The sequence below is a fragment of the Haliotis rufescens genome, unplaced genomic scaffold (genome assembly GCF_023055435.1).
Source record: "Haliotis rufescens isolate VD_foot unplaced genomic scaffold, xgHalRufe1.0.p SCAF_22, whole genome shotgun sequence".
NCBI lineage: Eukaryota > Metazoa > Mollusca > Gastropoda > Lepetellida > Haliotidae > Haliotis > Haliotis rufescens.
In genome coordinates, this window is record NW_025963913.1 from 8,417,744 (window position 1) to 8,445,205 (window position 27,462).

Genomic DNA, 27,462 nt, shown 5'->3' on the forward strand with positions numbered 1-27,462 from the left:
AGGTGGATGTGTACAGTAACATGGAAGGTGGATGTGTACAGTAACATGGAAGGTGGATGTGTACAGTGACATGGAAGGTGGGTGTGTACAGTGACATGGAAGGTGGGTGTGTGCAGTGACGTGGAAGGTGGATGTGTACAGTGACGTAGAAGGTGGGTGTGTACAGTGACGTAGAAGGTGGGTGTGTACAGTGACATGGAAGGTGGGTGTGTACAGTGACGTAGAAGTTGGATGTGTACAGTGACGTGGAAGGTGGATGTGTACAGTGTGTACAGGGGGGGGGGGGGGAGTTACAAGCGTGCTCGTTATAAACGTAGTTTACTGTAAATCGGGTAATGTTTATTAAATGCACCATCATTCAATCAAGTGCAGAAGGTGTCTTTCCCCTACGAGAAAACACTACGTACAGCTCAGTGTACGTGTGATCACATGTGTGACACTGTTGCTGACCGGTGGCATGTACATAGTGGATGTGGCCGGGGTGCTGTAGTGCTGACCCAGCCATATACCCGCGGGTGCTCGGAGACGCTGCTTCATGTCCTCAAAACTCGGCCCGCAATGATCTACGTTCACAGTGTTATCTAGCCGGGAACCTCACACAGCATCAATATATTATACATCAGGTATATAGATGTGTTAAAGATGATCAACCCGTCGGCGCTTACACTGTCTGAAGTCTGCTGTGCTGGATCCGAGAATGTCCTGTATAAAGAATACAGTCAGGTGTAGTTATTTTGCACATACAATTTACAACGCCCCAACACAGGGTGGTTTTAATTCGTTAATCTGTCCTTTCCACCATACCCACCAAGACAAATATCGCCGATATATACAGCCATTGCCTCTAATCTGTCAGCCGATATAGGTGTATACAGCCAGTGCTACTAATCCATGAGCCGATAGGCCTGCCTTTTTCCTAATACACAAAGCATCAATGGGCTTAGCCGCATGCCCACGTGACCGTACCGCACAGACGTGTCGCAGTGGCTGTGACTTGAACTCGTAAAGTTTTGTCAGAGAGACGCAAGGTTTAAATGAAGGACAAGTGGTATACCCACTGGTGTTCACGATATGGACGTACGGTTGATACTAGCTGTGATCAGCATAGGGAAAAGCATGGCTCCAGCAGGTACGTACTTGGTCACTCCTTTATTTTATCCAAGCGGCGTCAGGTTCTTTGTAGCGATAACCTTGTACCTTATGCACATTTTGACGCAAATATTAAGTGACTTTCATCCACTGACATATATTAGGACCGTGTCACATGGTAAATGATTCACACAGACACTGTAGTGTATACATGTCTGTTCGTTCTTGTGGCTTCATTCAATAGTTCCTCCGTGAAACTCTGTAACAAGTTTCCTCATATAGGAATGTTAAGAAACACAAAATACTGTAATTTGTAACCGAATAAGTACTGTCATCAAACAACATTTTTTTGCAATGTATTTACTTATACATGTTAGCTAGAATGATTGCCTTGGAATAAAGCCTATTGCTAACCAGTTGATACATGTTCACTGTATCCAATAACAAGCTATATCATTAGTCCTTTATTGTGTGCAATGACAGATCAAAGTCTTTGTGTTGGGTGTTTGCTTCAAGGTGAGCACTGGCATTAGGTAATGGCAGATCATGAGGATTATCTCTGTAATGTGATTTTAACTGTTAATCCCGCAACGCCAACCACGTTCACCATTCATACGAAGTTGTGAGGGGGGGGGGGGGGGGGGGGGGGAGCTGCCATCTTTAGTCGGACTGACTCGCCTAGATGTGAAGTCACCGTTCATACAGTTTCACACTCTGTCCTTATGCTAGAACAAATAGTGAGTCAATAACATGTCAAATATAACAACACATTTCTTGTAAACAGCGAAGAAGGAAGATTCAAACAACTTCGTAACAAGAATTATGATTCCATCTCGACACAAAATCGACTAAAGGACGTTGGTTAGCGATTGTGGCTGTACGACGTTTTTAGTACCATTCTGGTCATATCCGAACATTGGACGCTAATTATTTGCTTCACAATTTGTATATATGACGGGCATGGAACCCCAATCTCCGGCGTGACGAGCCCACATTTAATGTTATGTCATGCTGAGGTGTTAGGAAGTCTGTGTCATGTTGAGGTGTGTGTGGTAGTCTGTGTGTCATGCTGAGATGTGTGTGGTAGTCTGTGTGTCATGTTGAGGTGTGTGGCAGTCTGTGTCATGTTGAGGTGTGTATGGTAGTCTGTGTGTCATGTTGAGGTGTGTCTGTGTGGTAGTTTGTGTGTCGTGTGGAGGTGTCTGTGTGGTAGTCTTTGTCATGTTGAGGTATGTGTGGTAGTCTGTGTGTCATGCTGAGATGTGTGTGGTAGTCTGTGTGTCATGCTGAGGTGAGTGTGGTAGTCTGTGTGTCAAGCTGAGGTGTGGGTGTGTGGTAGTCTGTGTGTCATGTTGAGGTGGCTGTGTGGTAGTCTGTGTCATGTTGAGGTATGTGTGGTAGTTTGTGTGTCATGCTGAGATGTGTGTGGTAGTCTGTGTGTCATGCTGAGGTGTGTGTGGTAGTCTGTGTGTCATGTTGAGGTGTGTGTGGTAGTCTGTGTGTCATGCTGAGGTGTGTGTGTGTGTGGTAGTCTGTGTGTCATGTTGAGGTGGCTGTGTGGTAGTCTGTGTCATGTTGAGACATGTGTGGTAGTCTGTGTGTCATGCTGAGGTGTGTGTGTGGTAATCTGTATGTCGTGTTGGGATGTCTGTGTGGTAGTCTGTGTCATGTTAAGGTGTGTGTGGTAGTCTGTGTGTCATGTTGAGGTGTGTGGCAGTCTGTGTCATGTTGAGGTGTGTGTGGTAGTCTGTGTGTCATGTTGAGGTATGTGTGATAGTCTGTGTGTCATGCTGAGATGTGTGTGGTAGTCTGTGTGTCATGTTGAGGTGTGTGTGGTAGTCTGTGTGTCTTGCTAAGGTGTGTGTGTGTGGTAGTCTGTGTGTCATGTTGAGGTATGTGTGATAGTCTGTGTCATGTTGAGGTGTGTGTGGTTGTCTGTGTGTCATGTTGAGATATATGTGGTAGTCTGTGTCATGTTGAGGTGTGTGTTGCAGTCTGTGTGTCATGCTGAGGTGTGTGTGGTAGTCTGTGTGTCATGCTGAGATGTGTGTGGTAGTCTGTGTGTCATGCTGAGGTGTGTGTGGTAGTCTGTGTGTCGTGTGGAGGTGTCTGTGTGGTAGTCTGTGTCATGTTGAAGTATGTGTGGTAGTCTGTGTGTCATGCTGAGGTGAGTGTGGTAGTCTGTGTGTCATGTTGAGGTATGTGTGGTAGTCTGTGTGTCATGATGAGATGTGTGTGGTAGTCTGTGTGTCATGTTGAGGTGTGTGTGGTAGTCTGTGTTTCATGCTGAGGTGTGTGTGTGTGTCATGTTGAGGTATGTGTGATAGTCTGTGTCATGTTGAGGTGTGTGTGGTCGTCTGTGTGTCATGTTGAGGTATATGTGGTAGTCTGTGTCATGTTGAGGTGTGTGTTGCAGTCTGTGTGTCATGCTGAGGTGTGTTTGGTAGTCTGTGTGTCATGTTGAGGTATATGTGGCAGTCTGTATGTCATGCTGAGGTGTGTATGGTGGTCTGGGTGTCATGTTGAGGTGTGTGTGGTTGTCTGTGTGTCATGCTGAGGTGTGTGTGGTAGTCCGTGTATCATGTTGAGGTGTGTGTGGTAGTCTGTTTGTCATGCTGAGGTGTGTGTGTGTGGTAGTCTGTGTGCCATGTTGAAGTGTGTGTGGTAGTCTGTGTGTCATGCTGAGGTGTGTATGGTAGTCTGTGTGTCATGCTGAGGTGAGTGTGGTAGTCTGTGTATCATGTTGAGGTGCGTGTGTTTGGTAGTCTGTGTGTCATGTTGAGGTGTGTGTGTGTGTGTGGTAGTCTGTGTGTCATGTTGAAGTGTGTGTGGTAGTCTGTGTGTCACGTCGAAGTGTGCGTGTTAGTATTTGTCATGTTAAGATGTGTGTGATAGCCTGAATTATGTCAAATAAATTATTTCTGTATGATAGCGTTTAATCCACACTGGCTGATTGTCAGTTGATGAACTGTCATTGGTCAAGTAGCAAACTGACTTAAATATAAGCACACAATTGCAGACTTATGGAAAAAAAGGGGAATAGACCAAACGAGCGGCATCAAATTAATATCAGCCAGTAAGTGTATGTTGGCATGTGTGCTGGCATCGAGCGACATGGGTCAATGTGATTACAGCTTTGTTGTAGCGTTCTATAGAACTTTAACAGCAATGGAAACCCATTCAGATAGCCGTAGCGACAGTAACCGTCTGCTAAAGCAGTTAAAACTCAGATTCTACCTACTTCCCTACTAGATGATTAATAAACAAACTGAAACGGTTTTATGCTTGCTTAAGCTCCCGCGGGATGAAAACAGGGTAATTCTGCAATTACAATGAAGGTCTAGCGATATAACCAAATGGAAATATCTTGTAATCAGTTACTGGTTCAATACACATATTGAAATTGCTCTATTGATGACAGAGTTATTCATATTGATACAAGCTGCAATCAACGGGAAGCGATTAGACATTACAATGCATTGATTACTCTGACGGGATCCCAGTCGCCAGCCCCTTTCGCGGACGACGTACAATCAGCCCTGTCTTCACAAAACTTTGTGCCGTAATTATTGATTTGTTAATTGACTTGCATAATGGCTTCATGGTTTGATTGTAAATGTGATCTTTCGTGGTGAAACTACTGGTAAGTGTCCCTGTAGACTTGTGTGTAATGGGAAATGAATGTGTGCTAGCACCCACTATTTTCTTGAGGGAAAACATGTCGGTTATAGGTCGTCTGCAACTTCATCTCAAAATCAGCTTTGTGCAAATCGTTTTATCAAGTTTAGCTTTTAGTGGCTCCATTAGAACACTCGATGTCAATGCTGATTGAATGACAGGGAATTATCAGATTGAATGAGTGAGATAACTATTTTCAAAGTAAATTAGCTAGTATTAACTGCTTGGGTAGTCACACATGTCTGTGTCCGTGTTCACAAGGCAGCGAGCGCTTGCGACAAAGGTTGACGAGAAGCGGGTCCACCATGCTTGCGGCACCTCGTCACACATAGGAAGCAACATTGAAATCAGCCCATTCTCTGTTAGCTCGCTCTGTCCAAGCCATTTCCACGCGAGAAAGTGTAATATGTAAAACATGTACTGACCAACTTGAAGGTTACATTCAATTTATTTTATTTCAGTATATTTAACCGATTTTCGTTGAGAACATTCCACTGAATACGCAGAGGAGAAAGCGTACCATGATAATGATTAACTGTAATCTGGATATTAAACCTAAATGTCAGGTGTATATTAAGACGATATGTTCGTGTTTCCTTCAACCGCCCCTTTATACTTTTAGGGGAAACATATCTTCACCCACCCCTGTGTGCTTTAAGGCCGGTACCTTCCCTCATTCATAAACTCATTTCGGCCAAAATCCAAAATAATTCGGGAAAAGCCCCAAAGCCGCAGAGGTCAACAAGCACAGGTGTTGGAATTTGCTAAATTTCTTCGCAGTTTTTATCTCCAAAGTTGCCTTCACTTTCGAAAGGTCTCAGGTACGCACCTTTCAGACACCGAAACTTGTCATGATACCTTATTTTGATAATAATAATATGTATCCTGGTAACTTGTCTAGGTCCGCGATAGTCAATTCTGGCTCGATCATCGATAGACGGGCGACGCCATATTTATAAACTCTAAAAGTAGCAGCTATTTTACCTTATATTTGCTTATTTGTCCGCAAGTGACCTTAACGAATACCATTTTTTTCCGTTAGCTTTATCCTGCCGAGAAACCAACCCATTTAGCCTACATCATAAATGTATGTATGTGCTTGTGTGCTTACTTGCGTATTTCTGAACGTTTGAATGTGTGATGCCTGCACGGGGTGTGTGTATACCACGTGTACATGTACATACATGTATATTTGTTTATGTTTAAATGTCTCTTCTTGAACATTTCCAATTATTTGTTCATAAAGTCGTAATGTGGGGCAACCACTCGTGTCTAAACAGGAAATTTGAATACATAATATCATAAAGTACAAGACGCCTTCCTCATTGAAAGTGATCTGTATATATGATGATTATTAATATCCTCTACATGTACCAACCTGATATCGTATTTCTGTTATACTCTATTATTATTGTATATGGGCCACCCGCCTCACGCGCGGAAATACAAACTTGAATATGTCTAAATGATTATGTATTGTTTACAACATGTGTATGGCGTTCCGTTTTAGTTGCATTTGCTTCTCACAAAGACCCGTGCGCCATTTGTACAGCTTGTTTTAATGTGCCTTGTCGTCATGTTATGTACGTACAAATGTGAGACAGTAATAAACTAGTTTTATTTGTACTGCATTTTATATTTCAAGGGTCGTAAAAGCATCGTACTTACTCTTCCCTTAATGCTGGAACGAAGGTACTTGTTGTAAAACCATATACTTATGATTGATGGCGAATACTTGCTGTGAACAATATTTTTATGCTTGAAGGCTTGACGACGCTATCTCTATGCTTATCTCCAAAAAAAACCTATTATTAAAGCCAAGCAATTGCTTCAGTCATTCGTAGAGGCAATTTTGTGCCAGTGAATTTGATGTCTTCATTTACATTGCTATTCACCATTTCTGAGGATGTCTGCAGCAGAAACGATCATATGAAGTAATCCTATAACGATAATAGCCATGGTGACAACAACATACTGATGGCTTGTGATGTGGAGACGGCGCCGTTAATTGACATTTACATCATCACACATTCAATTGACCATTCTTTCTGTCACATGATCAGTCACTTCCGGCAAAACTCCGACGCAGGAAGGAACTCGCTTTCAACTCATTTCAAAAGATCTGGCTAACTTATCGTGTATCGAAATAAAGTGTTATGTGCACCAATACACAAATTGATTTGTTCACATGGAAACATGTCGTAGAGAACTTTAACTGAAAATTCATTACCATCTCTCAAAACAGCAAATAGGACGTGACCGATCAATGAAGATTGTCGAGGGAATGGGCGGTAGAGAAACAATAGATGTAATTGTATTCCACAACTCATGAATTTGGCTAGAAAACACAGACTGTCACCAGGGTAACTCATTCACGGCCAGGGAGGACTGCACAGTAATTACGGATATGGAACATGGTAAACGTATATTAAATTAGTAATTACTGATGTTTTTTTTACAAGAATTCATTATAAGACATATTTTGTTTCGGTAGTGCAGGTTTACATTACACAGGTTCCACATTTCATGAATTGGCAGAGCCTTTAAGTTATTCTGCATATGTGTATATAAAATATAAAGGTCTGACACATCGTTTGTGTTGCCAATTTGACTTTGGAGTATTTCTCTATGGAGTACCATTTTGATAAAACAGAATCTAACTACACCTCTGAGCTTTGTAATGATTATTTTGAGGTTATTCACATCGTTGCGCTGTTCTGTGGTATAATATAGATATCATAAGAAAAATTCTTTTAATCCATTTCAATTCATTTTTGGCATGACGTTTTTATCAAATTCTCACCTCATAATCACGACATTTCACATTCCGTCGGGGTCCACAAAACCTCTCTCTTAACAGTCCATACACCCCTCTCTCATTAGGGTCCATAAACCCCTCTCTTACAAGGGTCCATAAACCCTTATCTCACAATGGTCCATAAACCATCTGTCACAAGGTTAAATAAAACCATCCCTCACAAGGGTCCATAACGCCCCTCTAACAAGGGTCCATAAACCACTCTCTCACAAGGGTCCATAATCCCCTTTCTCACATGTGTCCAGAAACCCCTCTTTCACAAGTGTCCATAACCTCTAGCTTACAAGGTCTATAGAACCATCCCTCACAAGGTTCCATGAAAGCGAGTTACCCTCTCTCACAAATGTCCATAACCCCTCTCTCACAAGGGTCGATAAAAGCACCTCTCACAAGGTTACATGAAAGCGAGTTACCCTCTCTCACAAGGGTCCATAAACCCCTCTCTCACAAGAGTCCATAAAATCATCCCTCACAAAGGTCCATCAACCCCTCTCTCACAAGCGTCCATAAAACCATCCCTCACAAAGGTCCATCAACCCCTCTCTCACAAGGGTCCATTAAACCAACTCTAACAAGGGCCCATAACACCTTATTCACTAGTGTCCATAAAACCAGTTCTCATAAGGGTCCATAAAACATCTCTCACAAGGGTCAGTAAACCTCCTTCACAATGGTCCATAATCCCATGCCCACAAGGGACCATAAAACCCTCCTCACAAGGGTCCATAAAGCCTCTCTCGCAAGAATCAATAAATCAGTTAACGCCCTTGCCTCGGGAAGATGCTCATCACGGAGCGTTTCTGAGACACAGAAACTTGAATCTGCCCCTTATCACGGAGCCGAAGCTCAATTCTGGAGTCCCCTCGCGCCATGATATACTTAATGACCCATTCTTACAAGGAAACTAACTTGAATCTGACCCTTACAACGAAGCCTTTCTTTGATCACGTACTCTCCTTTAAACAAGGACATGCCCTGAAATGGTGATGTAAATCTTACCCTACAGAAGGCCACTCGTTGTTCTCTGCATTAATGACCCGAGCATAAGATATAAATATTCATTCAACGATGTCGAAAGATGACATATTTCCCCCAGGCGTTACACTGCGACAAGCTCGAGGGGCTAGCATGTACATTCAACACTGACTGCCACTGCCTCACACTTCTCTTACACATTTCTCATATATTGTGCTCTCATCAGTGTGTTGAACTGATCCTGTACCTCAATCTGAGATGATTTCGGCAGCACACAGTGAACAAACTACCGGATAGTCTTTAAATGACATTTAGAAGACACCCGATGAAGGAGTAAGTATATACTCCGAAACGTGTTCCTCATAATAAAGAAGTTGACATCCATACATTCTCTCTCTTACCGACGGATAGTTTACTTGTGTATCTTGTTGGTGGGTTTTGCCACAGTAACACTTTGACATGTTTGCCCTGTTGAATATATAGTTTCAGGTAGTGTCTGCTGTAAGAGAGAGGGCAACGCGTTATTTGTTCACCTTGTACTTATCGTATTCCGTTATCTTTAATGTCATAACGAGAAACTTATCTTGTGAGATCAAAGAGGGACTGAAGCGGCTTTATGTAAAAACGTTGCTTTTTCAGCTACAATTTGTTAGAGATAGTTGCTCACAAAGATGGTTCAGCTTCAGCAAACACACAACTCGCTCAATAACATATGGGTCTGATGTGTTAAATTGACGAGTCAAAAGTTTAGGTAATTGGTTGATGTTTACAGAATATTTACACAGACAGTCACGTGAACATAATGCAACCCAAACCTGTTTGCTGACAGTTTGCAGGTCAGGAGAGCAGCACATCGGACTCTAGTTAGGTAATCAATAGTCATACAGTCACACATATCACTGGGTGTGGGGAGAGGGAAAATGATAATTTCATCAACCTACACACACTAAACTGGATCGCAATCAAATCAGGATTGTTTCTGTTTACGGGGCCTGAGTTTGTATTGTATGTTTATTGAACTGGCATATAGTCATGATATATCTCATAAGTAAATGTTTTAGCCATTTTGGCGTTTTTTAGAAATAGTTGTCTATACCCAATGACAATAAAAAGTACATATTTCATGTTTAGTTGACCAAGTTCCTTTTTCAAAATTTCTAATTAAACACATTGGGCATGTATATGGAGATAATGGCTGACAACTTTAAGGACCTGAGTTGACACCAGAGGACCGTCTCCTAGCCTCTAGCTTTGATAGACCGTGTATGTGTGGCGTGCTTGAAACACTCCACTCACATGTGGAAGCAGGAAATTTCCGACTTTTAAGCAAATCGATGATGGCTGCTAACTATGAAAGAGGATATTGGCTTTCGCGTGGTGTGTAGATTTTAACGTTCTTCCTGTATCGCCAGTCTGTCTCACAGCAACTGTCCATCCATACGCCAATACCTTCGTACTTTGTGGACAGGACGAAAGATCACAAGCGGGAAAGAGGGGTGAATCTCAGCATAAACCGGGAACAGTAGGATTACTACCATATCAGAGGCAACATACCCACATGTCTCAGCGTCGCATAGCTCGCATGAAGGCGACAGTTTTGTGTCGCCACCTTTCAGAAATAATCCCCACCCGCATTACAAAAACAATGTCGAGGCCATGGCGGGGACACCGATGCCAATCGATGTCGGAAACTTTGTGTCGTGCGGTAAAAGCTTCCGGTGCTACATGGTGGGTTATAATGTCGGGAGTGACTGTGAAGAGTTCCTGATGCTTAATTGTTTATCATCTGATTGCCTGTCACTGACGCTCGCTCACTCGAGAGCCTCTTGTCTTTTCATGGCAATTTCAACAGGTTTATTCCTAGCCACGAAACGCAACAAAAGCGCGAAGCCTACTCAAATTACCAGATATGAAACATGATGTAAGTCCTGACTGTTATTGACAACTGCGTGACATGAATGAGTAGTTCGTTTCCTTGAAACCAAACACAACTCTGTGGAGGGACACTGAGACAATATAAAATATTATCCTACATACATGACCTGCTCCTTGAGAAGACCGGCCATTCCTGTACTATGTTTGGAAGGAGTAGACTGTTGCACAGTTAAACAGAATGTAGGCCAAACACGTAGATCTTATTTTGACGTGTTATGCGACAATTTGAAATAACTAGGAGTTCAAACTGTCGTTTTGAGAACGATGGATCTGAGAAATCGGAGGAACAGTTTATTGCTGGAGAAAATGAATTTATTGTAACATTTCCAACAATTCCAAACGACTAGCGGTTGTTGCATCAGGAAAGATTGAGTCGATGCAGCTAGATTTCAATTTGACTTTTTATTTCAAAGCTGAACTTTCAAACCTAGTTCATGTTGTTGTATTCTTGTCGACATGAAACACGCCAACATATGCGCGTCATAGACTCTTGCTCAAAAGTTGTTTGATCAAGGTTACAACATTCAAGGCCTCACTAAATTTTTCAAAAGGTTTTATGGCAGACGTGTGGATGGCGTTTCCAAATGTGACGCATTAGTGACAAAAATGATGTCGTTCCCTATTTTGCCTTGTACCATATGTTCCCGTGTTTTTTTTCAGGTAAACACTTGACTTGCCTTTGCTTGTGTTTGTGACGGCTGTCTCCGGTGGGGCAGGATGCGCTCACCTTTTCGCGAACACCTGGTATCATCACTAGTTGATAATGATTCATAAACACATACTCATTATTTAGTCGGAATCGTAGAATCGACTCAACTTCGCATGGTGTTGGGTGTACGTTACAGGGTCGGACTGCCGAGGCCCTGCTAATTGGCAATAGTCCTATTCATGGCACCGCGACTGTCTTTGTGAGACATCAGAGGTCGACGCGGCCAATATGGAAATATTTCGCCCAGGCTTCAAGGCGGGTGTCGTTTTATGCCTCATCATGGATCTGCAAGGAAAGACTTCATGGAACAAATTTGCTGTGTCACAATGTTTAACACTTCAAGCCATTAAGAATGATAGCTCACTGCGATAATACTGTTTACTGGCGTATATAAACCATGTTGATTGTGAAAACTACCTTTCAGACAAGTGGAGTTGAAAGATCTATTCTGTTTCGTTCTTTTCCGTTTTTCTCTCGCTCTCCGTCATCGACACCCACAGGCAGATACAAACACACTCAGACACACCCACGTAAGGTACATGCACACTCAGACCCACCCACATACATGTAAATACACACTCAGATACACCTACATACATGTACATACACACTCAGACACACCCACGTAATGTACATACACACTCAGACCCACCTACATACATGTAAATACACACTCAGACACACCTACATACATGTAAATACACACTCAGACACACCCACATACATGTAAATACACACTCAGACACACCTACATACATGTAAATACACACTCAGACACACCTACATACATGTAAATACACACTCAGACACACCCACATACATGTAAATACACACTCAGACACACCTACATACATGTAAATACACACTCAGACACACCTACATACATGTAAATACACACTCAGACACACCTACATACATGTACATACACACTCAGACACACCCACGTAAGGTACAGACATACCAAGACACACCCACGTAATGTACATACACACCCACATACAGGAACATACACACTCAGACACACCCACATACATGTACATACACACTCAGACACACCCATATACATGTACATACACACTCAGATACACCTACATACATGTACATACACACTCAGACACATCCTAATACAGGAACATACACACTCAGACACAGACACATACAGAATCAGACACATACACACTCAGACACACCAACATACAGAATCAGACATCCACGTACAGACACATTCACACTCAGATACACCCACGTACAGACAAATACACACTCAGATACACCCACGTGCAGACACATACACATTCAGATACACCCACGTACAGACACATACACACTCAGATACACCCACGTACAGACACATACACATTCATATACACCCACGTACAGACACATACACACTAAGATACATCCACCTACAGACACATACACATTCAGATACACCCACCTACAGACACATACACACTCAGATACACCCACGTACAGACACATACACATTCGGATACACCCACGTACAGACACATACACACTAAGATACACCCACGTACAGACACATACACACTCAGATACACCCACGTGCAGACACATACACATTCAGATACACCCACGCGCAGACACATACACACTCAGATACACCCACGTACGGACACATTCACACTCAGATACACCCACGTGCAGACACATACACATTGAGATACAACCACGTACAGACACATACACACTCAGATACACCCACGTACGGACACATACACACTCAGACACACCCACGTACAGGAACATACACATTCAGGTACACCTACACACAGCCACATATACACTCAGACACACCATTATACAGGCACAGACAGACAACGGTATGTTTGTATAAATTTATGCAAGCTTGATACGAAATATCTTCTTGTGGGGATATAATGTTTTGATAATTCTTATGCAGTGTTATTGTTTATCAATAAATACATCTTTCGTACAGCTTTCCCGATTTAAATTCCATGTTTGTTCACGGGATTTTAAAAGTGCGATACTTAGGAATTGACTGTGTATTTTTTTCAGTTCATTGAAGTACTTCAATGAACCGAAAGAAATACACAGTCAATGCTTTTAATTAAATTGGACAACGAAAACATGTTTTCCTACAGTAGCTTAACCAACAACAGTTTTTATATATCAAAGCCGACAAAAATGACGAGATTGATTAACATTATAGGCGTACGAATACATACTGTGGCGTGACATGAATTAGGTGATTGTTTAATTTATGCATATAACTTGACACGCCTACAAAGTCAGTAGCCAATCAACAGAGAGTAAGATCAAAACAATGTTCATAGGACCTGTCAATCAAGACAAGAGGCGAGAAGCAGTGTTGAACTCAGACTGTGCGGGGCGGAACAAATATGTCCACGTTCAAATGACATGGTCAGTTACCGCCAGTTTCAAACATTAGTTCCCTCAGAACGGGAAGACACGGTTGGAAAAATGCTTGATCTCCAGTTAGAACGGATTCTTACAAAAGTTTTCACATCGGTATTTCAATTCATACCTCAGTGAACCGAAAAAATCCACTGTCAATCAATATATTGACATATCGATAGCTATTCAAGTCCGAAATGGTGAAAACTATATATTTAAATGACACCCATTCATGACCATCACATTGTTTGAGATTCTTGAAAATATCTGACAAATTCTCAAGTTATATATATATCCATATGTCATAAAATCTGGTGGTCATTCACAAGGATGCTCCAGGGGCCACGGGTGGCCCAGTTGTCTAAGGCGCCACAATTCGCTGTGCAGAGTTGCGTCCCTTGGCCACGCCAGAAACCTATGATTGTGGGTCCAAAGCCGGTTCGCCCCGATTATGTTTCTAGGTTTGTCAGCACCACACCCGTGCTCGTGGGTTTCACCGGAGTGGTAAACGTCTAAGACCTGCATCACTTGGGGCTTTCCTCCTCTGTCTGTGTCTGTGTCTGTGTGTGTTAATAACTCTGTACATTTGAAATCGTAACCATTTTCATCTAGATCTATTTCTAAATGTGTTATTGTACTAGTCCACACGCGAGGTCCACAAGGTGTACAGCTGACTGTAGGAGCACTGCATTAGATACTAAGACATTGCAGCCAACAGCGCTGACCAGAAGAGATGGCGGGACACGCACATCACCTCCCCATGACTCTTTTAGCGGGCCGCAATAGTGACAATAACCTTATTCTTCAGTTACCTTGAAGACAATAGCAATTTATGTCGTCTTTCCACCAGATCCGACCGCTACATGTTGGATTGATGGTTGCATACTAAATAAACTGTACCTACGTTCCTCTCATACTCCCCTTTGTGTTATGTGATCTTATATTCATTTAGGATGAAGTTAGTTTGTTTGTTTGTTGTTTAATGCCGCACTCGGCGGTCTGTAAATAATCGAGTCTGGACCAGACAGTCCAGTGATTGACATCATGAGCATTGATCCACGGAATTGGGATACGTTGACATGCATCAACCACCCGATCAGGTTAGTCGCCACCTACGACAAGCAAAGTCGCATTTTACGGCAAGCATGAGTTGCTGAAGACAGTCCTAAGTAGCTCTAGCAAATCGTAAATATAATATACACTCTCCCGGTGTCCTAAATAGCTCATGCATATCGTAAATATAATATACAACGTCCCGGGTGAGAACAGTCCTAAGTAGCTCATGCATATTGTAAATATAATACACACCCTCTCGGTGTCCTAAATAGCTCATGCATATCGTAAATATAATATAACATCCTCCCGGTGTCCTAAATAGCTCATGCATATCGTAAATATAATATAACACCCTCCCGGTGTCCTAAATAGCTCATGCATATCGTTAATATAATATACACCGTCCCGGGTGAGAACAGTTCTAAGTAGCTCATGCATATCATAAGATAATATACGCCCTCCCGGTGTCCTAAGTAGCTCTAGCATATTGTACATACAATACACACCCTCTCGGTGTCCTTAATAGCTCATTGTTTCGGGACACGCAATTCAAAACCAGAGTCGCCAAAGAGCGAGGTGCACGTGCGAAAGGCTCGGGGAACATAATTCACGTGTAGCACGCAAAGTCGGTTCTAAAGAGCGTAACTATTTTTCACAGTTCAGCCCCCCCCTTGAAATAAAGAAACCAGTTTAATGTAACTGGGCCAAGTGCTTCTGTGTCCTGTAGATGCACTCCGACAAGGAAAAGAAGTTGAAAACTAACTGTACATTTTTCTTTGTGTAAGTGTTATCCGTTAGTCTCCTGATGGTTTTAATTATTGTGTTGTTTACACAAACAGCAGACGGCTGATGTGAACTTTTATCCGATGGCGGACCATAGGTTAATTGTGAAAACTGTAGTTAACTGAAAATAAATCTTTGCAGATAGTGTGTAATGATTTATTTGATATATGTCATGATGGGATGTAGGAGATTTTGCGAGCTTCACGTCAATGTACCCTCCCAGAATGGAGATCCTGTCCCGACCTCAAATGACGCGTGTTCCACATAATACGTGTATAGATGGGAGAGTACCAAGCAGAACGTCGGGGTAATCGAGGAGGTGATTGCAAGTGCACGTGTGACACTGTGAGTAGATGAACATTTGCCAGCGTCTAACTCCAGTGTCGTCACATCATACACGATGTTACAGGAACGTCTAGGTGTGTATGGTATCTGCCACCTAGGTGGTAGTGGCGATATTGTTTGACTATGCTTGTCGAACGGAATTATGACCAATGATCAAACGCGAAGCATATTGTGGCGCAGTTAATACTTCTGGTAAATATGTATTAGGATTTTGGCTCTACTTTTTATTATGAATGAAATAAAAATGTGTAAATGAAGAGTGAGTGAGTGAGTATGGTTTTAGGCCGCTTTTAGCAATATTCAAGCAATATCACGGCGGGGGACACCAGAAATAGGCTTCACACATTGTACCCATGTCAGGAATTGAACCCGGGTCTTCGGCGTGACGATCGAACGCTTTAACCACTAGGCTACCCAACCGCCCCTGTAAATGAAGAAATAGACTGACAGTCAGTGTTCGCAGCTGACTGACACAAACAATGGGTTTGGTCTTCACATCAGTCTATATGATGATTGCATAGTAAAATCACCATGTCTGTCCTCCCAGTCAGTCCTTTAGAGACTTGGGGCGGTCGGGTAGCCTAGTGGTTTAAGCGTTCGCTCGTCACGCCGAAGACCCGGGTTCGATTCCCGACATGGGTACAATGTGTGAAGCCCATTTCTGGTGTCACCCGCCGTGATATTGCTGGAATATTGCTAAAAGCGGCGTAAATCAATACTCACTCACTCACTCACTTTATAGACTTGCATCATCCACAACATCGTCTTTGTCAGCTGTTGTGTGATGTTATAAATCCGATGCACGCGTGTGTGCACGAGGAGGTGTATTGCAGAAAGCAAGTGCTTTTTAGTACATTGGAAGGATGCTCACGCACGTACAATGCAGGCAAAGAGCAAGTGCTTTCTAATTTTTTGGGGGAACGATGCTCTAACACGTATACAATGCAGGCAAATAGCAAGTACTTTTTTCTTTCTTTTTTGAACGATGCTCACTCACACATACAGTGCAGGCAAATAGCAAGTGCTTTTTATTTATTTATTTATTTATTTATTTATTTATTTATTTATTTATTTATTTATTTTTATTATTTATTTATTTATTTTATTATTATTATTATTATTATTTTTTTATATTTTTTTGGGGGGGGGATGCTCTCTCACACGTACAATGCAGGCGAAGAGCAAGTGCTTTTTTATTTTTTGGGTACGATGCTCACTCACACGTACAATTCAGGCAAATAGCAAGTACTTTTTATGTCTACTGGTTCCTTTTGCTATTTAGGAATTTTAGAATTTATATTTTTTTCCGTTTCAACGGCAAGTTTGACTTTGACTCTGTTCATAGTGGTGTTTATGTCCGGGCCATATCTCTAAAATTAATAGGTATTCTTTCATGAAACTTTGCACACACACAGAGACCAGGTTGTCTGCTAGGGCAAATTGCGATTTGGGTATTTGTTAAATTTATATTGTTTTACGTTTCCACGGCAAACTCTTGACTTTGACTGGTTAGACCACAAGATTGTCTGGATAGCTATTCACCAGTGAAGGTAACCAAAGTAAGACAAGGGACATGTTTAGTGTAAACATGTTTATATATATATATCTGTTAAGCTGCAATATATATAAGATTTGATAAGGATAATGCCATATCATTATTATCGTTGGCAACAGTGTATCAATGTGGAAGTGGATTATGTTGTTAAATAAGTCATTTAAGGTCTTTAAGTCGAGTTTGTCTGTGTGATGCTCAGCACATACCAATCACCCCGTATATGGTAGGTACTGTTAAATTTTGAAAAGCATTAAATACCAATTAAATACTACACCAGGTTGAATAGGACATGAACAGTTTTGGAAATTATTATACGAGGGGCGTTCAATAAGTTTTGCAACTTCGGCATTTGTGTTTACACAAACAATGTGAACTTGTGGCAGGTGTGACACACACTAGTCATAACATCAGGTTGACACGTGTCATAGCAAGTTCCAGACACAACAATGAGCTAGATGTGATGGCTTCATTCACCTAAGGGTGGTCACAATCATGGATTCTCTCAAACATGAACAACGCGCTGTAATAAAGTCCCTTACCAAGGAGGGATGCAAAGCAAAAAAGACATCCATGATCGCATGTGTAAAGTGATGGGTAAGGATGCTCCTGACTATTCCACAGTTTGCCGGTGGTCTCTACAGTTTAAAAGGGATAGGGAGTCCATAGACGATGACTTAAGGTCAGGCAGGCCTTCAGATGCCACCCAACCGGAAACTATTGCTGCTATAGAAAGAAGAATTTTGTCTGACCAACGAGTGAAATTATCTGAACTTTCTAGGGAATTCCAAATATCAGTTGGAACTGTTGTAACCATTATTCATGAGCATCTTGGTATGTCCAAGTATCTGCAAGATGGGTACCTAGAAACCTCTGAGCTCAAGAACGCCATCAGAGAAATGAAAGTTGTCGAGACCTCCTGGATCTCTATACTGCTGATGAAGCCGGATTTCTTTCTCGACTAGTGACAGGTGATAAAACGTGGATCCACCACTGGGACCCAGAAACTAAATTGGAATCCATGCAATGGAAGCAACCCAATTCTCCGCCTCCGAGGAAGTTTCGCACTCAACCATCGGCTGGCAAGGTAATGGCCACAATATTTTGGGATGCAAGAAGCACATTACTGATTGATTACATGCCACCAAAAACTACAATCAATGGACAGTATTATGCTAATGTAATGAAAGAATTGCGAAAATCTCTTCGCCAGAAACGCCGTGGGATGTTAACACGTGGTATTCTACTTTTGCATGACAACGCTCCGGTTCACAAGTCGAGAATTGCACAGGCCGCCATTTGTGAATGTGGATTCGAACAGTTAAATCACCCACCCTACAGCCGAGACTTAGCCCCCAGTAACTATTTCCTGTTCCGGCAAATGAAATCTGCCCTACGAGGAAGAGTCTTCAAGGATGACGAGGACATAACGGCTGCCACAGAGGCGTGGTTAGAGGGCCAATTTGCGGATTTCTATAAAAAGTGGTATTAAAAGCTTGAAGGACAAATAGAATAAGTGTATTGGGGTGAATGGGGATTATATTGAAAAATAAAAGTGCAAAAGATATTCTGCGACTCGGTCTTATATTGAAGTTGCAAAACTTATTGAACGCCCCTCGTAATTTACATTTTTTGAATTCATGTTTTAAGTGATATGAATTACTTCAGCTATGTTTTATATTCTATTTTCTATGTGTTTACATTTGAGTTCATAATTAATATGTGTGACGGCTTACTGTACATTTTCCCGTGTGTAGATTTTGTACCTCAGTAAAGCAATTTCCTATCTGTGAGAGCTCAGTGTCCATGTCCCCTGTTTCAGGTGCAGGAACACCTGTGAAGTACATGATCAACTCGTGCAAGTCTCGTGTTCCCATCTATGTGAATTCAAGTCTAATATTGGAGCTGACGCGTGAGTTTGCAGACGACCGTTCACTTATTGGCTTCAGACACTGCGCGGTTGACGTGGAAACGACCCCATCACAGCGGTTGTTCCTCCACTACGAGGCTATCAGCATCTCTGCCGAGGCGGGAACCAAAGACAGGTGACGTCTCTACAAACGGTTTAGGTGTACACAATAACAACTGTTTAATAAAATTTCTTTTTTTAGTTACCATTTGTAGTCATGCTGCATAACTTGTCACAAAATAATAAATGAATTAAACACAAACAAAATACGTGACGCACGCATGACAAATAATTACTTGGTAATCCAGGTTAAGTTGAACCAACTCACAAAATGTGTTTGAGACATGTAGGCGGTGCACAGAATTTGGGCAAACATATTTGGTTTGTAACAGGTGAAGATGATGTACGCATGTTGTGCATGTGCTGGTCATGACGATGAAATTGACTACAGTCCGTTTGACTCCAAATGAGAACGATGAATTGCAAAATAACTCGAAATCCAGAAAAGTGTATGAAACATCAATACGGTACTTGACCATGAATACCCTGTACCCAACAAAATCTGAATTTTGTTTAATTTAAGACCCATGACGGATGAAGTTCTTTAAGAAACTATCATGTAATTTTGTATAGAAATGTGTACATGACACGTAGGGGGACAAACCGTGGAAGGAATAGCGCAAGCACGGTCTGCACGTGCTACACAGTCACCGTGTTCATTCAATGACAAGATGCGCTACTCAGCAGATGTTAAACAGTTGATGTTGAATGTGTATGATTTCTTTAGAAGTGAAGCAGAAAGAGCAAAAACTGTTTATGCAATTAATAAATTCTTGAAACGAGCTTCAAAAGCTCTTGGTATGTCCCCTCAGAAACCTAAAAATGTTGTTTGTCGACGAGATACAAATAGTCAGGCCAAGGAGGTAGGGAACATGTCAAAACCACGCAAGGTTGATAAATTAGACAGTTTTCAGAGGGATCAAGTCAGACGTGCAATTGTTAAACCGCACTCAGAAAATAAGTACCTGTCCCTAAGAATTTTGAAGAAACACCTTGAAACTGACCATGATTTACGTGTTACAAAGTACAAACTATGGCAGCTGTTGCATACATTTGGTTACAAATACAAAAAGATAACTGGAGAAAATAGGGCTGTGTTGTGTGAACGGTCTGACATTGTTCGTCTCCGAAATCATTACCTTCGTACCATCAAGCAGAAACGTGAAGAAGGATATGAGCCCGTCTTCTTAGATGAGACATGGGTAAATGCGTCACACACAGCCAGCAGTTAGTGGGTACCCAGTGCTGACTGTAAGGAGTCTGGTAGAAAGTTACCAATGGGAAAGGGTGAAAGACTCATAGTTCTCCATGCGGGTTCTGCTAGTCAGGGTTTTCTCCCAGACTGTGACCTCGTCTTTAGAGCCAAGGCCAAAGACAACAGGGACTACCACACAGAAATGATCGGCTATGTATTTCTGGAGTGGGTGAAAGATAAATTAGTCCCTACTTTGCCTACCAAGTCTCTCATTGTCATGGACAATGCACCGTATCATAGTGTGCAGGATCCAGAAAGCAAGACTCCAACCTCTAATAACCGTAAAGGAGACATGGTTACTTGGCTGCAACGGGGGAACATTACCTTTCCTTCTCGAGCGACGAAACCACAGCTCTATGAAATCATCAAAACTATGAAACCTGACTCCGTGTATAAAGTTGACAGTTACATCAAGGGTCAGGGTCACGCTGTCTTACGACGGCCACCTTATCACTGCGACCTGAATCCAATTGAGTTGGTATGGGGCATCGTCAAGGGTGACGTTGGACGATCGAACACAACGTTCAAATTACGAGACGTTGAACAACTCGTAAAGGAATCCCTTGGTCGGGTAACAGTAGAAACTAGAGGCGTTGTGTGGCCACAGTCGTTGACGAGATAGAGCCACGTTATTGGTCACGAGATGGACTACGGCCAGCAACAGTCCAACCTATAATAGTGGCAGTCGGTTCAGGCACCAGCAGTTCCGACGACGAGATCTATGGCATGAGAGAGTCAGATTGCGACTGAAATTATCATGAGCCGGCCCCTCTAACGCTCTGTCATTTCCCATACCACAGAACGTGCAGTGCATGCGTGCTTGCGCTGTGCCTTCCACGGTTTGTCCCCCCTGCGTGTCATGTACACATTTCTATACAAAATTACATGATAGTTTCTTAAAGAACTTCATCCGTCATGGGTCTTAAAATAAACGAAATTCAGATTTTGTTGGGTACAGGGTATTCATGGTCAAGTACCGTATTGATGTTTCATACACATTTCTGGATTTCGAGTTATTTTGCAATTCATCGTTCTCATTTGGAGTCAAACGGACTGTACACTTCCGTGGAGACACGTGTTGCTCATAAGACAATTTAGAATTCGGTGTGACAAGTCGATAATAGATTTCTCTAAAAGTCGTTTGACAGAAGTTAATTACAAATAAACATGTCAAAGCTAGGTCAGAATGGCAAACATTCTCCTCGTCATTTTCAGGCTCGAGAACTGGCATATAATGTCATAGATTACATGGAGAAAGAACGTACACATACATTTCAAACATTGTCAAAAGCTGGTATTGCCTCTGGTCTGTCTGTATCTACGCTAAAGCGCACCAGAGCAGAATGTATCGTTCGTGACAAAGGCGAGAGTAGTTTCATCACCCCAAGTAAGTCACGAAATTGTCCAGTTATCAAATTCCAACTTGACCATTTCGATCAATACCCTGTTCGCCAATTTGTCATCGGGTACCTCACATCAGTACGTACTATTATGTGCTATTGAACTCGACACTAGAAATCGTTGCTAGCTGAGACAGGACACGCACATATCCATCGTACTACTTGTCGCGGACCACCCGCTACCCCTTTCTTTACAATGGTATGATCCAGTTGGCTGACCTCATACATAGTCATGCGGGGTTAAGTGTCAAGTCACAACTCAACTTATCCTGGCTCACCGGTCGTTATAGCACATGATACTTTTACGAGCGCCTCACTGTAGAATATATTTATGGAGCTTCAAATGGATCACTGCTCAATAATAGTGAAAGGGACAAGACGAATCTGACTATAGCATATGTTTATGAATCACTTTCAAATCACTATCAAAACAGGGTCATCTCTTCAAAGCCAAAGGTAATGCATTTTTCATTTCAAATTCACCGTTTGATAACATATTTTAACTGACAGTTTAGTTTGTCTCACTGCTACTAATCCGAACTCTCTGACTTTAGTTGTACAAGAAACCTGGTGAGCATTGACCTGCCTTGTGCATGTATTCACGTGTTATTTGCATCCACTTGCTGTATGGAGTCATATGACTAGTGTGTTCACAGACAGGTACACAAAGCAACGATGAGAATCCCCGAATACTTGTCAATGAATGCATTTTCCCTAAACGTAGTGTTAAACAGTCATGGCTAATTGTGGGAAACTCTTAGACAGTATTCCTGGTACATATTTATGAAGGGATGTGTGTTTCATATCTAAGAGTAACACATGGTGCAATGTACGTTGGTTTATTTTTACATTGAAGGTGACGCAAACACCTACTTTGGATGCCAGTTAGAGCCTAAAGATTTACAGATCTACTGATCTACTGTTAATGTACTTTCTGTTACAACGCGTTGAATAAGTATATGACATTACTTGCATTGTTTTCTATTCCACCCAGATATCACGTGGGTGACACTCGGTACCTACACGCCCCTTTCTACTTGCATTGTTTTCTATTCCACCCAGATATCACGTGGGTGACACTCGGTACCTACACGGCCCCTTCTACTTGCATTGTTTTCTATTCCACCCAGATATCACGTGGGTGACACTCGGTACCTACACGGCCCCTTCTACTTGCATTGTTTTCTATTCCACCCAGATATCACGTGGGTGACACTCGGTACCTACACGGCCCCTTCTACTTGCATTGTTTTCTATTCCACCCAGATATCACGTGGGTGACACTCGGTACCTACACGGCCCCTTCTACTTGCATTGTTTTCTATTCCACCCAGATATCACGTGGGTGACACTCGGTACCTACACGCCCCTTTCTACTTGCATTGTTTTCTATTCCACCCAGATATCACGTGGGTGATACTCGGTACCTACACGGCCCCTTCTACTTGCATTGTTTTCTATTCCACCCAGATATCTCGTGGGTGACACTCGGTACCTACACGGCCCCTTCTACTTGCATTGTTTTCTATTCCACCCAGATATCACGTGGGTGACACTCGGTACCTACACGCCCCTTTCTACTTGCATTGTTTTCTATTCCACCCAGATATCACGTGGGTGACACTCGGTACCTACACGGCCCCTTCTACTTGCATTGTTTTCTATTCCACCCAGATATCACGTGGGTGACACTCGGTACCTACACGCCCCTTTCTACTTGCATTGTTTTCTATTCCACCCAGATATCACGTGGGTGACACTCGGTACCTACACGGCCCCTTCTACTTGCATTGTTTTCTATTCCACCCAGATATCACGTGGGTGACACTCGGTACCTACACGGCCCCTTCTACTTGCATTGTTTTCTATTCCACCCAGATATCACGTGGGTGACACTCGGTACCTACACGGCCCCTTCTACTTGCATTGTTTTCTATTCCACCCAGATATCACGTGGGTGACACTCGGTACCTACACGGCCCTTTCTACTTGCATTGTTTTCTATTCCACCCAGATATCACGTGGGTGACACTCGGTACCTACACGGCCCCTTCTACTTGCATTGTTTTCTATTCCACCCAGATATCACGTGGGTGACACTCGGTACCTACACGGCCCCTTCTACTTGCATTGTTTTCTATTCCACCCAGATATCACGTGGGTGATACTCGGTACCTACACGGCCCCTTTCTACTTGCATTGTTTTCTATTCCACCCAGATATCACGTGGGTGATACTCGGTACCTACACGGCCCCTTCTACTTGCATTGTTTTCTATTCCACCCAGATATCACGTGGGTGACACTCGGTACCTACACGCCCCTTTCTACTTGCATTGTTTTCTATTCCACCCAGATATCACGTGGGTGACACTCGGTACCTACACGACCCCTTCTACTTGCATTGTTTTCTATTCCACCCAGATATCACGTGGGTGACACTCGGTACCTACACGCCCCCTTCTACTTGCATTGTTTTCTATTCCACCCAGATATCACGTGGGTGACACTCGGTACCTACACGACCCCTTCTACTTGCAGATTACACATCTATGATTACAATGATGACGGTAAGCGGGTGCGCGTGACCCCACCGAACGGTATCTATGGAGTGCTGGAACATCCATACTACAACACCGCCAGAGTTCCCGTCCGTGATTACAAGTCTTCTAGCAACAAGATCCGTGTGGACTATTTCGGGAAACCGACCGTGATGTACCAAGGATTCCGTCTACTCCTAACAGTCTACAGGCGTACGTGCCTTGTACCCGTGTACTGTTGTTCGAGACTGGCGTTAAGCGATAGGTCCTGTTGCTGCTTGCTGCTCGGCAGTGGGATAATATCAAAGATCAGACAGTATGAAAAGCTGCGAACCCAGTGTCGGATAACACCATTAAAGAGTGTTGACAGAATTGTTACATACATATGATATTGATAATTATGTATATGTGTGTGTGTGTGTGTGTGTGTGTGTGTGTGTGTGTGTGTGTGTGTGTGTGTGTGTGTGCTACTGATTTTACTTATATATTCGAAGACTAGTGAAAAGTATGTGCAGGGCGAATGTGGCCACTGTGTGACGATATCACATCTCGTGATATGCATTGAACGTCGTTGCACGTCTTACACGTGAGTTGATGCTAATGTGGTTAGCATGTCTTTCATGAACGTATATACCCAACGGTGGCTGTGAAATATTCAGTTCGCACATTTCTGACATTAAGGTGATAATAACCTGTGTAAAGCCGATCATGAATGAACGAACTTCCATACCATGTTTATGTAGGGAGGGGGCACAGGGAGTTGTTTTAATTTCGTCTTGGCTTTATTATCTTAGATTGTTACTAACAATGTTGGATGAACATTTGTATTTAATTCCCATAACTGATGTTACAGCCACACAGAGGCATGGCGGATGTGGAGGGGGCCTTCTAACATGTGTGACTGAGCGTATCTGCATATCCCCAAGACTTCACTGTGATGGGCTCGCCAACTGTGGCAGCCTGGACGGCTCGGATGAACACCATTGCCGGGGCAGAGCCCAGGCCACCACCGACCTTCTGGAGTCTTGTGAGTCACGAGTAGTTTTAGGGAGTTGTTGTTTACACCGAGTACATTATACAGCGTATTTCTTGTATCCATCTGTGATTTGAATTGCATTGTGTTCAGGCAGTATTGTAGATGCAGCTGTTTGTGGCACCAGTACAGATATGTCTAGTTTTAACGTCTTGTTAGGAGTTTGTGATATGCACAGTTAGATTCTCCGAACCTTTCTGAGAGTACTGCATTGCTCCTCGTGACATGGACCACAACGCAGCATTTAAAACGCATTCATTCTTTAGTGGGTTTCATTTGATCAAAACCACTATTTTTCTGTGTGTCGCAGCTGTGAGACTTTAGGCAGAAAGTGCTTCGCAAAATTACTGATACGCTTTGTATTTAACAATGTCGATAAACTCTAAGTGCTGTCATTCTTGCGTGTGTCTTTGAACCAAACATAAAATTCATCTAAAAATTGGCAAATCTGAAAGACATAATGTTTATCTGATTAAAGTTCACCAACCCAGGTGGTAGTTCAACCAGATTGAACATTATCAGAAGTCAATGTTTCAGATTCCGTAGTACACGCAGTTGCTGCAGCAATCGTGTCGTGTGCTGTCTTCCTCCTGGTCGCTACAGCCGCTATGTGCTGGGTGAAGACACATAACCACAAGCTGTAAGTTATATGGTGTCACTCTCTTCAATATGAGTGCATCACTCAGACATGACAACTACTTCTGATAAATCAGACATATTTGTGTGATACCGAGATGGTATTTACTTATTTGATTTAGTCATAAACATAATTATATGCAATCATATTCTTAAGACACATCTATCCATGTAATCTGTATCTACAAAAGCAGATGTTAGCCACAACTTAACTTCGCCATTTGGTAAATATTCTCATAATCAATGCTTGGACAACATGTATCAAGATATTAACCACAACTAGCGGTCTCCCACTTTCCCTACTTAAGTCATTGGAATTTAAAGAAACGGAGTGTCACACTCTAAGAGTGTTTAATGCATATTATATAGATATGTGATTCGGACTAGGTATAATATACGTGCTGTTATCCAATATGTATGTATGTGTTTTGCAGTGAGTACAAACCAAAGTCCTGTGTGCGTTGGACCAGCAATGGCACTGTGCGTACTTCCATGACGCGGCTGTACGCTCCCCCGTCCTATGAGAGTGTTGTGGTCGACACAGAAGATAACTTAGGACCCCCTCCAGACTACAGTGTAGTTGCAGCATCAGGCCCCCACATCAGGGAGGATAACCACAAGTCTCCAAACGATCTGAAACCATCGTATTCTTCCGTTGAAGTCGCTATACTACACGAACAGCCCAGGGAATTGTCCATGGAGCTGAATACTACTGAGGACCACGCCCCCTCACTGTCAACTGACAGTAGCGATACTGACCCTGATTCAGGATCAAAAGAAACTTGGGAAGCTACATCTGATTATGTCTCCCGCAACTCCTCGCCTTATGCGGATAGCTTACGAAAACATGCTGGGAGCATTTCTGAGAAAGGCATTGGTACATTGGTAACCCTCTAGCATATCCTGACAGCAGTTTTACAACCTGCCAAATCAAATCTTCCAACAGCAATCGATGGGCATAAACTGTGCATGTGTTCTCTTTCATAAATCATCTTGCAACTGTATTATTTCACGTTTACTGCAACAGTTATTGGTGGATTTGGTCACTTCGGTTCCCCAACAAGGCAACATTTCACAAAATAACCTTAACATTACGACTGTCGTATACTTTAACATTTGTGTGAACATTCAAACCAGTCAAATCTGTGAATATTAAGGAAGTCAGAGCCATAATACATTGATGGTTTCACAGACTATAGTCTGAAAACAATTGGTGTTGTAATGTTAAGACAGTTCTAGTACATTATGCTGCCGGGTTTTTTCAGTGATGAAATGAAGGTTACACTTTAA

The 27,462-nt window shown here is 42.4% G+C and overlaps 1 protein-coding gene across 4 annotated transcripts; it reads left to right on the forward strand.

The window, feature by feature from the left end:
- The first annotated feature begins 882 nt into the window (after positions 1–882).
- On the forward strand, positions 883–27,462 carry LOC124116970. Of its 4 annotated transcripts, none has more exons than XM_046478632.2 (6): positions 883–1,129; positions 19,163–19,385; positions 24,505–24,716; positions 25,357–25,530; positions 26,074–26,176; positions 26,607–27,462. In XM_046478632.2, exons 1-6 carry the CDS (start codon positions 1,072–1,074, stop codon positions 27,067–27,069), a joined length of 1,233 nt encoding a protein of 410 aa, XP_046334588.1. In that variant the 5' UTR covers positions 883–1,071; the 3' UTR covers positions 27,070–27,462. The 4 variants fall into 4 exon arrangements, with proteins under 4 accessions (XP_046334588.1, XP_046334591.1, XP_046334590.1 ...); XM_046478635.2 differs by lacking the exon at positions 883–1,129 and adding an exon at positions 15,340–15,440; XM_046478634.2 differs by lacking the exon at positions 883–1,129 and adding an exon at positions 15,686–15,788.